The 12912-nt window shown below is 41.2% G+C and overlaps 1 protein-coding gene across 1 annotated transcript in view; it reads right to left on the reverse strand.

Annotated features, from left to right (window-relative positions):
* The window catches only part of CNBD1 (cyclic nucleotide binding domain containing 1), a 309767-nt gene that overhangs the window by 67199 nt on the left and 229656 nt on the right, over positions 1-12912 (reverse strand). Inside the window, exons 9-10 of the mRNA XM_075919791.2 lie at positions 3394-3503; positions 648-798 (exon numbers count right to left, since the gene is read on the reverse strand). Of these exons, the coding sequence (XP_075775906.2) occupies positions 648-798; positions 3394-3503 (261 nt within the window). The remainder of the gene's footprint in view (positions 1-647; positions 799-3393; positions 3504-12912) is intronic.

Below are 12912 nucleotides of genomic sequence, written 5' to 3' on the forward strand. Positions count from 1 at the left end.
GAGTTTGAGTCTGCCAAATGGAAAAAAAATGGCTTTAATATATGCTTGGAAGAAGCACTTTCATGTGTGAAATGTTGAATTTACATAAAACAGACCAGTATGCATTTGACTTGAATCAGATGACGTAATCAGTATAGAAAAAAAATAACTAACATCAAGTGATATCAGTGCAATAAGGCAAAGAAACACTTTTAGAAAACTATTCAAGAACGAAAATACCGCTTACTGTCAACTGATGGATTTCCCTTCATCCTTCCTTTATTATTATACAGTTTATCATATTTCCATAACCAACCACCACCTATGATGCCATGTGATAATATATACCGTTTAATAAGATTAACCCCATGAAAGAAATTAAGGGGGTATTTGTGGGAGAAGAAAGAAACCGGGAGCATGTGTTGAAGGTGAGAGGCATGCATGGGCTGCATGGCCTGTTGACAAACACCAAAGAATCCTGGCAAAACAGAGGTGAGGGGAAAATTCAATTAAATGGTCCACTTAAGGGTTGGATAGAGGCCACATTTTGGATATTTATATCTGAATTGAAAGACATTCACATCTTTTTGAGGTTCACCCATTATTTCTTGCATCATTGATTGATGATAACAACATGCCAAGAAAATAAAGGAACCCATAACACTTACCTAGTATAGCACTGGCTTCAATGATGCCCAATTTAACATCTGTCGCTGTGATGACTCTGCATGTGAAAGGGACCTGAAGAAGAATGCTCACTTCTCCAAAGGACTGTTTCTCCTGAAGCTGACCCACAAGAACGTGTCTGGTTCGTTTCACCTGGATGGGAAACATGAATATGTGGAGTATACCACATAACACTACAATATGGTCAGACCCACCAAAGGGCCCTCAAAAATGCATGGAGTGTCAGAGCAGTGTTCCCGTGGCAGTTCAAAGGGGACTGGAACTCCATCCACCTCCGCTGCCAAAATAGCAGTCATGGCACCCAGAAGCTTCAGGCCCATTTGAAATGCTGGACCTTGTGCAATTGCCCATTTGCACTCCCCCCCATTGGTGGGCCTGAGATGGTCCAACACCTCTTTTCTCTAATATCTTGGGGCCAACATAGTTAATATACTCTGATAACATATAGACTACAGGCAGTCCCCGACTTACGCGGATCTGACATAAGTCGGTCCCCAGCAGACCAGGGGCACCAGGAGCAAAGCCACAGCAGCGGCGGGGTCCCGCTGCCGCTGCGGCTTTGCTCCCCGTGTCCCTGGTCTGCTGGGGGGCGGGGACGCAGCTAGTGTGCCCCCCCCCCCCCCCAGCAGACCAGGCTTTTGTTGTGGACCCTGGGGCAGAGCAGCTGGGGTGCTGCCGGTTGGTCCCGCAGCGCCACTCTGGGCACTACTGGACCAACCCGGCAGCATCCCAGCTGCTCTGCTCCAGGCATCCTGATTCAGCTGCTGCTGGTCAGTTTCAGCAGCGGCTGAATCAGGACGCCTGGGGCAGAGCAGCTGGGGTGCTGCTGGGTTGGTCCAGTAGCGCCGAGGAGCGGTGCTACTGGAGCAACCCAGCAGCACCCCAGCTGCTCTGCCCCAGGCGTCCCCAAGTCAGCCGCTGCTGAAACTGACCAGCGCTGACTACAGGAAGCCCGAGGTAGAGTTGCTCTGCCCCGGTCTTCCTGGAATCAGCTGCTGATCAGTTTCAGCAGCAGCTGACTTGGGGACGCTTGGGGTTCTTAAGTTGAATCTGTATGTAAGTCAGAACTGGCGGTCAGTTTCAGCAGCGGCTGTATCTGGACGCCAGTTCCGACTTACATACAGATTCAACTTAAGAACAAACCTACAGTCCCTATCTTGTACGTAACCCAGGGACTGCCTGTATATTTCAACTCACTAAACTGGGAATTTAAACTGGAATTTGCCATTTACCCAGGTGACAAGAAGAGTGGTGAATATTTATTTCACATTAGCTTGAGGGATCTTTGGCCTTCCATTTTAAATGATTTTGCCTGTCAAAATGATGATTTTCTACAAAAATATTGGAAGCTAGTTTTTTTCTGTATTAGAGTATGAGAAAATGCAAAAAGCTGATTTTGTTTCAAATTTCAAGGGTAAGTGAAAGTAATTTATTTTTCTCTAAAATGTAATCTTATGATCTGATAAAGCAGATTACAAATCATTACCCATAAAGTCTTGCAGTTTTGCTTTTATCCAGATTGTAATATCCTTACTCATATTAAGTACCTCCTTCCTCTTTTGGGAGCTGCAGCTTCTTTCTTACTCCTTTTGGATCCAAAATACCTTATTTTGTACCCCAAATTCCAAAAAGCTATATGACTGACATTATCTTTCAGCAAGAGCTACTTTATTGCTTTCTTATTCATGTAGATAGTGTCATTGAATAAGTGCTTAAATTTACAGATTTATTAGGCCAGAAGATCAGACATGGTCTAATCTTCCATCTAACACAAGTTAAAGAACTTCACCCAATAATTTCTGTAGTAAGCTCATATCTGCTAATTATATCTTTTAAAAAGATATCCAGTCTTGATTTAAAGACTTCAGGAGAATTCCCATAAGCCCCAGATAAACCATTTCTATGTGTTATTCTGAATTTGCCTAATTTCAGCTTCCAAACATTGGATCTTTTTCTACCTTTATCTGCTAGATTGTAGATCCATCAACTATTAGAAATCTCTTCCCCATTTGTGTACTTATACACAAAAACAAGTTACTTCTTAAACATCTCTTGGCTGAAATCAAGCATCTTTATTCCCTTACTTGAAGGTATGTTTTGCCAACTTCAAATCATTCTTGTAGCTCATTTCTGAACTCTATTCATTTTGTCAGCACCCTTTTTGAAATGTGGACACCAGTATTGTACTCCAGTAATGGTCTAATGCCATATACAGAGGTAATATCCCTTCTCCTACTCAGTATTCCCTTGGAACCAGGGAACACATTCATCCTCTTAGCTATAATTTTGTACTGGAAGGTCATGTTGAATTAGTTACCTACCATGATTCATAAAACCTTTTTAGAGTCACCACATGAGGGTACAGTCCTCCAATATAGAAGTGTAACTGACATTCCTTATTTCTAGATGTATGACTTTGTGTTTCCCTATGTTAAAATATATGTTCAAATGAGACCATGTTACCAAGAGACCCAAGTCAGACTATACAACTGACATGTCTACAACATAACTTACCATTCCTCCATTTTTCTGTGATCTACACATTTTACAAGTAGAGCTTTTGTGTTTTCTTCCAGACCATTGAGGAAGATATTCAGTAACTTTAGGCCAACAACAGATCCCTCTGGGGACCATACTAAAAATTCCATGTCAACAAAAGTAAGATTGCAGAGACAGACTTTAATAAAGAAGTGAAATGGTTATTTTCTAAGACATAAATGAGCTTACCATTTTCCCCAATGGTAGTTTCACAAGTGCTTCAGTTTCTCTGTAAGCATTACAGTATCCAGATTTAATAAAGCCTACAAATGTACAGATTTCTCCTCCTTTTACAAGCACTGAAACAAGAAAAGCAACAACCAAAAATATCACAAAAGAAAATTCTCTCAACAATTATTGTTAAAAGAACATGTACAATATTGAAAAAGATCAGAATATTGCAAGAATTAATTTTAATTTGGTCTTATAGTTTACAGAAGTTAAATGATTCATTACTACAAAATCAGGCCACGGTCCTGATATGTAAATATTCAGGCAGGATGCTGTGTACATGGACATCCCTATGGAAGTTTGTGGGGCTTTACCTGGGCACAGCAGTCCATCCACACATTACAGCACTGGGGCCTTAAGATGCAGCAATTATGTATAGAATTAATACAGCAATAGACTGTAGCATTGTTATATTCCCACCCCCCTCCAAAAATATGGAAGTAGGATTCTGAGGTTGAGTCAAGGCTTTTATTTAAAAACAGGAGGGGACCACATGTTCCCACAAATTTGGTCATGTTTTTCAACAAAACAAATACATCACCACATTTAGTAGTGTTTTGTTCTTGGAATCATACCATTTAAACTAGCATGTGAAAATCTTGAATTCTAACATGTTTGACTTTCCTATATTTTACACCACATTATGCATGATGCACAATGATATGGGCAAAACACAATATTTGCCAGTGCAATACCACAATCAATCTAAGAGCAGCTTATCTAAGAGGAACGAGCCAGATCATTGGCTGGCTTAAACTGGAATAGTACCACTGAAGTCAGTGGAGCCAGTATATTTCACCAGCTGAGGACATGGCCTAGTGAGCTATAAAACCTTCCTAAACTCTCTTTTTATTGGTGCTTTCTCTTACCACCCCCTTAACTCTTGAAGACTTTCTATGATTCTGTAGGAAGGTTAGATCCATCGTTTTGCTTTTGGGAGAAGAATAAGTTAAATACATTCGCTGTTCTGCAGGAATTCTTTCTTGACATTTTATACTAATGAAAACAATGACACCAGCATGACAGTGTTTATTACTGAACACTAATGAAACTGTGGTGGAGGCGGCCCATGATGCAGACAGATTGAACAGCTGTTGAAAGGAGAGCCTCCCTGGGATTACATTATCACTGGCAAGTCAGCTTGGACCAGATCCTAAACTAGTCTCAACTGGCATAGTTCCAGTTAAGTCAGTGAAGCTGCCCTAATTTGCACCAGCTGGCCTCTAAGACTCACTCAGCATCCACATTTTCTCATGGCTGGAAGAATAAAAACAATAAAAAATTAGACATATGATTTCAAAATGTATAGCCAATCTGTTCCTGCTCCCTTGGTGCTGCAAAGCAGTTGTAAACCCAATGGAAGCAGCTATTTATACTAGGTTTATGGCTGCTCTGCATAACCTGAGGCTGAAGTGAACTGGCAATCATGTCTCAAACCTCCCAATAATATTAAAGACTACACTGCTGTCTGACTCCTCAGTGAAATCAAGTTGAGAACCAGACATGCTTCATTGGTACCTTTTTTGAAAATGACTTGGGAGAAACTGAAGGAAATTTACAGAAGCACTGAAGTCATTAGTAGAGTGTGATTTTCCAAAGTACTCAGGATTATACTATTGACTCTGTTCCCACTGATCTCAATGGGCATTTTATTATGGCCTTGGTGAGAGGAGCATTAGGCCAAAGCGCAGCACTTCTGAAAATCCTGTCTGTATTTTCCACCAAGAATCTGAAACGTGCTGCAGCACACAGTGTGGAAAAAACAACTCTCACTGAATAAGAATGCTGATGTCAATAAAAAAGCATCTGAGAATCATACAATCGGTAGAGAAAAACTACTTTCCAAGCATGTGCCTCAAGGAACATCAACAGAAACATCAGAAAAGAGACACGAAAATGAAATCAGCCAGAAAAGATTCAAAGCAAGAAAGAAAGTAGCAGAAGCAAAGTATTTTAAAATGCCATAATGTACAAGTTAAAAGAAAGAGAAAGTCTACGGCAGCAAGAAGAGTTAGGCTGCATTTTAGAAGTTTTGAGGAAAAGCTGTGAAAGTGAGGCAGAAAACATCTGGTCTCTGATTTATTGATCATAGAACTCACTAAGTGAGAGGATAGCTAGTGCATTTCCTAATGTCACTCAAGAACTGTTTGAAGCAAAAAAGAAAAAATGATTTAAATATACCTAGAGAAGAGCATTTGTTAATTCCTGAAGAGTCAGAGATCAGATTTCTTTTGGGATGGGACCAAGTACTCATATCTGAAGCCTAGTGTATATTAGACCAGGAAGGTTGGCTTAAGGTTCACAACTCTAGATAAGCAAAATGCGTAGATGGAGTCACCTTACCTTAAACTGAGCCATGGTGACATCCACACAGTGGGAGACCAATTGGAGCAAACACTCCGGTCATCTTCCCTTACTTCCTGCAGAAGGAGAAGTACCAGATGCCAGCAGGGGCTACCCTCAGCATTCAATTTACAGGTCTATACTAGACCCACTAAATCGACCACTAGAAGATGTACCTCTGCAGCATCAATCTTTTGGAGAGTATAGATGTACTCTGGGAAACTGGCTAGTGCAATACCTAACGACCAACCTTTATGACCCAAGAGCCTAATTGTGTGAAGAAAAAAAGCTGGACCTGAGCACCACATCCGAGGGCACGTCTACACTAGGAAATAATTTTGAAATAACTCAATTTGAAATAATAACTCCTGAAATAACTATTTTGAAAAAACCTTATTCTCCAAGGAAAACAGGAGTACAGATTTCAAAATAACCAGCTCATTATTTTGAAATAACAGACTTACCAGTCTGGATGCTCAGCATATTATTTCAAAATAACAGGGGGTTATTTCAAAATAACTCCCTAGTGTAGACCAGGACTGAGAAAAAACTGAATTCAGAGGGAAGCCTAAGATGTTCTGTTGGATCCCTATCCATCTATCATTCACCAAGATCAACCATGAGCAAAAATGTCCAACGTTTACAATTACTTGTCCTATACAGTGAAGGCGATTAAAATGTTTCCTGGTTTAATTCCCATTAGATCTCTCTCAAATAAGAAATGATTCTATACCATTGGAAAGGACAATTTAAGTGCAACTGCTGTGTGCTAAGTAGATACATAGCATCCTTAAGTCATGCTGTTCCTAAATCACTGATGCACTTCTGAAAATCCTAATTCTAAATGTGACCTGACAATTTTATCTTTTGCCCAAGCTGAAGGGGGTGCAGTAAGACTACAATCTCGGATGAAGTTTAGTAAGACTGAGATACTGGTTTTCTGGTAGAAAGAGTGGTGGAAATTTTTCAGTTAAAACTCTGGGTGATTGTGTAGATCTATAATTAAATGTTCATCTGTATTGTATTTAGCTTCATGCTCACTTTTACAGTTACCTAGGAAATAACACTCTTGAATATAGCTGTTCATGGTGTAATTGTGTATGTCACCATCTGCCTGAGCATTCAACCAGTCTATAGTCAAGTTCAGATTTTTAATGAATTCTTATTATTTTAATATACCCATTTTCATTCACACAATTTACATTTATCTGGATCTGATTTTTGAGGGGATCCTAATAACTGGTGCAGGTGGACAGCATTATGGCAGAGGGGCAATTTGGCTCTGCAAGGCATCTTCACGCATTACTGGTCTATGTTCACAGGAATTTCCATCCAATCTAGCATGCAGGGAAGCTCTGTAGCTTGGGTGGTGACTGCAGAGGTCAGTGGGAAACAGATAACAATAGTCATGAATCCACAGTCAAAATCCTATATAGGAGGTCACAGCAGCTGCATAGGTTACTGAAGCCTTTACATTTCTTCCCCTCAGCTTTCAGCCTATGTGGAAGATTTCATCCCTTTTGCACAACCTGAGTAGGGGGGTATCTACACAGCAAAGTTATTTCGGAATAACGCCCGTTATTCCAAAATAACTGTGCGAGCATCTACACAGCCATTCCATTATTTCAAAATAATTTTGAAATAATGGATGGCTTAGTCCAACTTCTGTAAACCTCATTCTAAGAAGAATAATGAATATTCCAAAATAGCTATATTGAAATAAGGCATGTGTAGCCGCTCCACTTCTGCTATTTTGAAATAGCCCCTCACCAAGGCCACTCTAAGTTATTTCACCCGGGGCTCTAAATCGAGATAGCATGTCTACATTAGAGAAACTTTCTTTGGATTAATTTTGAGGCTTCCCTGCAGCGTAGACATGCTATTTCAAAATAAGCTACAGTAAACGTCCGATAATCCGGCACCTTTAGGACCCAGGGGGTGCCGGATTATCAGATATGCCGGACTATCAGAAGGGGGGGCTATGAGGGGTCTGGAGTGGGGTGGGAGCGGATGCCACCCCAGACCCCTCATAGCCCCCCCTTACGATAGTCCGGCTCTGCCCCAGGCGTCCCTGATTCAGCTGCTGCTGAAACAGATCAGCGGCTGATTCCAGGAAGCCCGGGGCAGAGCTGCTCTGCCCCGGGCTTCCTGGAATCAGCCGCTGATCTGTTTCAGCAGCGGCTGACTTGGGGACCCCTGGGGCAGAGCAGATGGGGTCCTGCCGGGTTGGTCCTGCAGCGCCGTCCTTTGGCGCTATGGGACCAACCTGGCAGCACTCCAGCTGCTCTGCCCCAGGCGTCCCCAAGAGCAGCTGGGGTGCTGCCGGGTTGGTCCCGCAGCCCCGAGGGGCAGCGCTACGAGACCAACCGGGCAGCACCCCAGCTGCTCTACTCCCGGCTTCCCCATTCAGCTGCTGGTCAGTTTCAGCAGCAGCTGAATGGGGAAAGCCTGTCCGGCTGCCCCAGCACTTCCGGGTTCCTGATGGTGTCGGACCATCAGGAGTCCCGGAGCATTGGATGCCAGAATAATGGAGTTTTACTGTATTTAGGAATAACTATTCTGGAATAGCTTATTCCGAAATAACTGTGCAGTATAGACATAGCTGAAGCCCTCTGCTCATGAGCAATTTATTTGGGCTGAACACAGGGAACAAGATTGGACCTTATGTAACTGTCTCTGAAACATGGACTAACTGCAATGTACGTGATGCAATGTATTCTTTTATTACCAATTCTTAATTGCATAAGTGATTAACATATTGTTTCCACATCTTTTTTAATCATTTCAAGAAACCTCACATGATTCACCAGAATCCAAATCTTCCTCAATTTTTCTTCTTCATTAAAGGGACACTGTAGTACCTTTTTAGAGTAAAGCAACAATCTGAAATTTCATTCATGTGTTGTTTATGCTAAATTTATGCTAATAGCAAATAATCAATTGCTCCTATGTTACCACAGGAGTTGTTATATATCACGTATGTTACCGTAACAGTTCAGTGTGGGGATCTTCACACTGTGTACAAAAACTAAGCACCAGTTAAGTATCACTTCAGTTTGTAAAAGGTACACAGGAGTGAAATTTATCTTTGGTGTTTAACAAACACATAATAATACATATTCCCTGTCAAAAAATGATCACAAAACTCTATCCAGAATACACTCAAATTGAACATTTTTACATCTGTTATTCCAGACTCAAGGAGCATTATAGGGAATAGGTAGAGGGAAAATGTGGTCTAAGATCTTCATTTAACACTCCATCTAGCAGTCAGAGATGATTAAGGATATGCCATTATTTGATTTTAAAAAATCAAATATATTAAGTTTATCTTAAAGCATAGAAACAAGACTTAAATGATAAGTTTGAAGGAACAAGCAAGCCCTGGTTAAAAAAAATCCTATTTCAGAGCATTACAGAAGGAATAAACAAGGTAATAGATACAGTATCTAAAGAATTAGGCCTTTTTTATACCAGGCTGTGTCTGGACTATATCTCTCTGTCGACAAAGAGATGTAGATTAGGCATGTCGAAATTGTTAATGAAGCAGGGATTTAAATATGCTGCACTTCATTAACATAAACAGGGCCACTGCTTTTTTTTGAAACGGAGCTTTTTTGAAAAAAAAACCAAAATGGCAGTCTAGACACAGACCTGTCAAAAATAAACCCTTTTCCGACAGATCCTGTAAACCTCATTTTTTGAGGAATGCAGGATCTGTCAAAAAAAGGGATTATTTTTGACATATCCACATCTAGACTGACTTTTTTTTTTAAAAAAGCTCCGTTTCGAAAAAAGTGGCAGCCATGTTTATGCTAATGAAGTGCAGGATATTCAAATCCCTGCTTCATTAGCAACTTCTACATGATTGATTACATTAGCTTGTCAATATCTTTTTAAATTATTGACTGGACCTCAGTCGATTGGCATACAGTCATATAACCCTGTTGCCAAAACCAAAGAAATGTGTCAGTGGATTTAGAGTTAAAAAACCCAAAGGAATAGAGTTGAAATATGGAAACATATTCCTCCCTTTTTGCGGAATTTAGGGTATATTAGCTTATTTTTCTGGAGCTTCATAGACTACCCAGCTATAGAAAGGGTAACAAAACCCTAACATTTGGATATTGGGAGGTAAAAACTGGGGGATGAAAGCTCTTTTCTCCTACATAGGGTCAGGCACTTTGCCTAATTCAGATTTGTCTTCTTGTACAGGCTGTCACTGCAGACAGCCATACTGACATCTTAGGCCAGTGGTTTTCAAACTATGGGTCACAACTCAGTACTGGGTCATAGAATATCAGGCACTATTTCTCATTGCTGCAGGGAGACTAGGTGACCAGTCGGAGCAAGGTAGGCTACTTGTTTCTCCTAGCACCACAGATTGTGTTGTGCCCTAGAAGTGGCTGGCAACAGTCCTGGTTCCTAGGTCAGAGGGGTGGGGGAAGGAGCGTGCACAGGGCTCCACTTACTACCCATACCTTGAGCATTAGCTCCAGAGTCCCATTGGCTGGGAACCTGCTGCTGGCTGCTTCTGGGATGCAGCATGGTCTGCCGTGAAAGGAAAAGCAGGAAGCCTACCGTAGCACCCCCGCTGCACCACTGACCAGGAGCCACTCAAGGTAAGCACCTCCTGCACCAGCCCTGACCTCCTGCAAAGTCAGAGCCCTCTCATACACCTCAAAGCTCTCATCCTTAGCCCTACTCCAGAGCCCACACGCTAGTCAAATTATGTTGGATTGCGGGCATCAACAATTTTCTTCAACTGGGTCACGAGAAAAAAAGTTTGAAAACCTCTGTATTAGACTACATGCATCTGATAAGTCACAACCTGGTGAAGATCCATAGAGCCTCTATTACCTATTTTTTTGTCCCCAGTACAGGGCACTGAAGCTAATTCAGCCATGGGAATGAAGTAGTTCTTTTGAAGCTTCCAGCAGGGGAGGTGACAGAGCAGATCAGAGATGGCTGAGTATTTGTTCATGCAGGTAAAGGTAAGGCAGGCCAACAATTTTTGATAAAACATTTTCAGTGAAAATGGGATCCAGTGATACCTAAATGTTTTGCACATTTCTGTCAGTTTCATAAAGCTGTTGACCAGCAAATCTTTTTTTTTAAAAGACCCAGTATTTTATTTCAACATTTTCGAAATGAAACATTTCAATGTTTCAGTTCAGTTCAAAACAACTTTTTAATTCAAAATTGCCTTCAATTTCTAAAATAAAAAACTCTTTACAAATGGTCAAAATTAAACAAAATATCAGATTTGCAGTTAGATCAAAACATTTGAGTCCCAAAATACCATTTCTTCAATTTTTCAATTTGCCAAAAATTTCCAAAACTTTCAGTATTGGCAGAGAATTGAAAAATCCATGTTTTATGCAGCTCAAACTAGATCCTTAGTTCTGGGTTGCAGTATCTTTGCCCTTGGTTTTCTATGAGGGAAATGGAGTGTGTCTGGCACAATGGGTCCTTGTTTTTGGAAAATCTGACCCCTACGCATTGCACTGTGTTTTAGATGAAGCATTAGCAACAATTATAATTAAGGTTGCCTACTATTATTGATCTTAATCTTTCTTCAGTTGCTTATGTCTTCTCAAAACTTACCCTTCAAAGTGAATTTCAAGGTATAGACCAGGACTGGCCAACTCATGGCTGGTTAGCCACAAGCGGCTCTTCACCGCAGAAAGTGCGGCTCATGAAGCGTACCCCATGGCCCGCGAAGCTGCTCCTGCACTCTTACAAAGGGCTCCCAGTTCCCTGGGCTCACCGAGGAGCGGTCCAGGGTGGTGAAGTAAAATGTCGGCGACAAGATGGCGCCGGCCGATGGGAGCCTGATGTGGCAGCATCCTTTTTTTTGCTCAGCAACTTTTTTCCCTCAGCTCTTTGCACTATGTCACCACTATTTTGGCTTTTTGCCTGTAATGGGTTGGCCACCCCTGGTCTAAACTCTACCAAAGTGTGATTTTTTTTAAAGCAGATGTACAAATTATTTAGCCAATTTTGAAAATGAAATCAGTGGAAGGTGAAAATACCACTTTCCCCAACTTACATTTAATTGCCACCTGTTTTTGCACAGCCCTAGTGCTGACATAGCGGGGAGTAGAAAGTTGAAATGTGGCAGCAAGAATGTACCCAAGGTGCCTTTCAGTGTACTAGTGAATTGGCTTTGATTTTTCAGGGTGAGCTTTTGAAATTCTAAATGGTACGAGTGAAATAATCTTTTTAAATGAAACACTTTGTAACAATCATCTGTTATTGATTTCATCGTCAAGAATTGCCCCAATAAATCCTATATATGGTAGATGAATCATGAGGAAAGCCAGTCTGATTGCTGTACAAGAAACTGGATAGGTAAGTGGTTTTAGGACTATTACTGGTTAAATCTCTTACAATATTTCACCACTTTGCCTGTCTGTTCTGCTGTGAAAAGGAGGCAATTGCATTAATATTTTAACACCTGCAGATATTTGAAGAATGAGTTGTTAAGGAGTAGTTCCTGACTCTGGAAAAGTTTACATGAGTGAAACCACAAATACTAACCTCCTGCCAAAATACCTGACACCTGATTTTCTTTGAAATGTGATGCTCTGTGGGTATGCCTATTGTGCAGACTTACCCTGGGCTCCTACCCTGTTTTAGGCCCAATGCTCCTGGCAAATTTACCCAGGGTTCTAAGGGTCTCCACTAGCAGTAAATCGCATCAATGGGAAGGCAGGGCTTTCAGAGGCAAAAGATGCTCCAATCTCATTTTCAGTGGGAGGTTACAGACAGCTAGCATATCCACAAAAATGTCATGTTTGTCCCCATCAAAAAGTAACAGACTCCTTTTTCCCATAATTATAGCATTACACATAAGGCTGGTCTGAGGATCTGGAATTGTAACTACCAATTTAACTAACCATTTTTATACACAATGGCTACGTCTACACTGGCCCCTTTTCCGGAAGGGGCATGTTAATTTCAGAGATCGTAATAGGGAAATCCGCGGGGGATTTAAATATCCCCCGCAGCATTTAAATAAAAATGTCCGCCGCTTTTTTCTGGCTTTTAGAAAAGCCGGAAAAGAGCGTCTACACTGGCCCCGATCCTGCGGAAAAAGGCGCTTTTTCCGGAGGAAAAGGAGCTTCAAAG

The sequence above is a fragment of the Pelodiscus sinensis genome, chromosome 2 (assembly GCF_052426305.1).
Source record: "Pelodiscus sinensis isolate ZL-2025 chromosome 2, ASM5242630v1, whole genome shotgun sequence".
Lineage (NCBI taxonomy): Eukaryota > Metazoa > Chordata > Testudines > Trionychidae > Pelodiscus > Pelodiscus sinensis.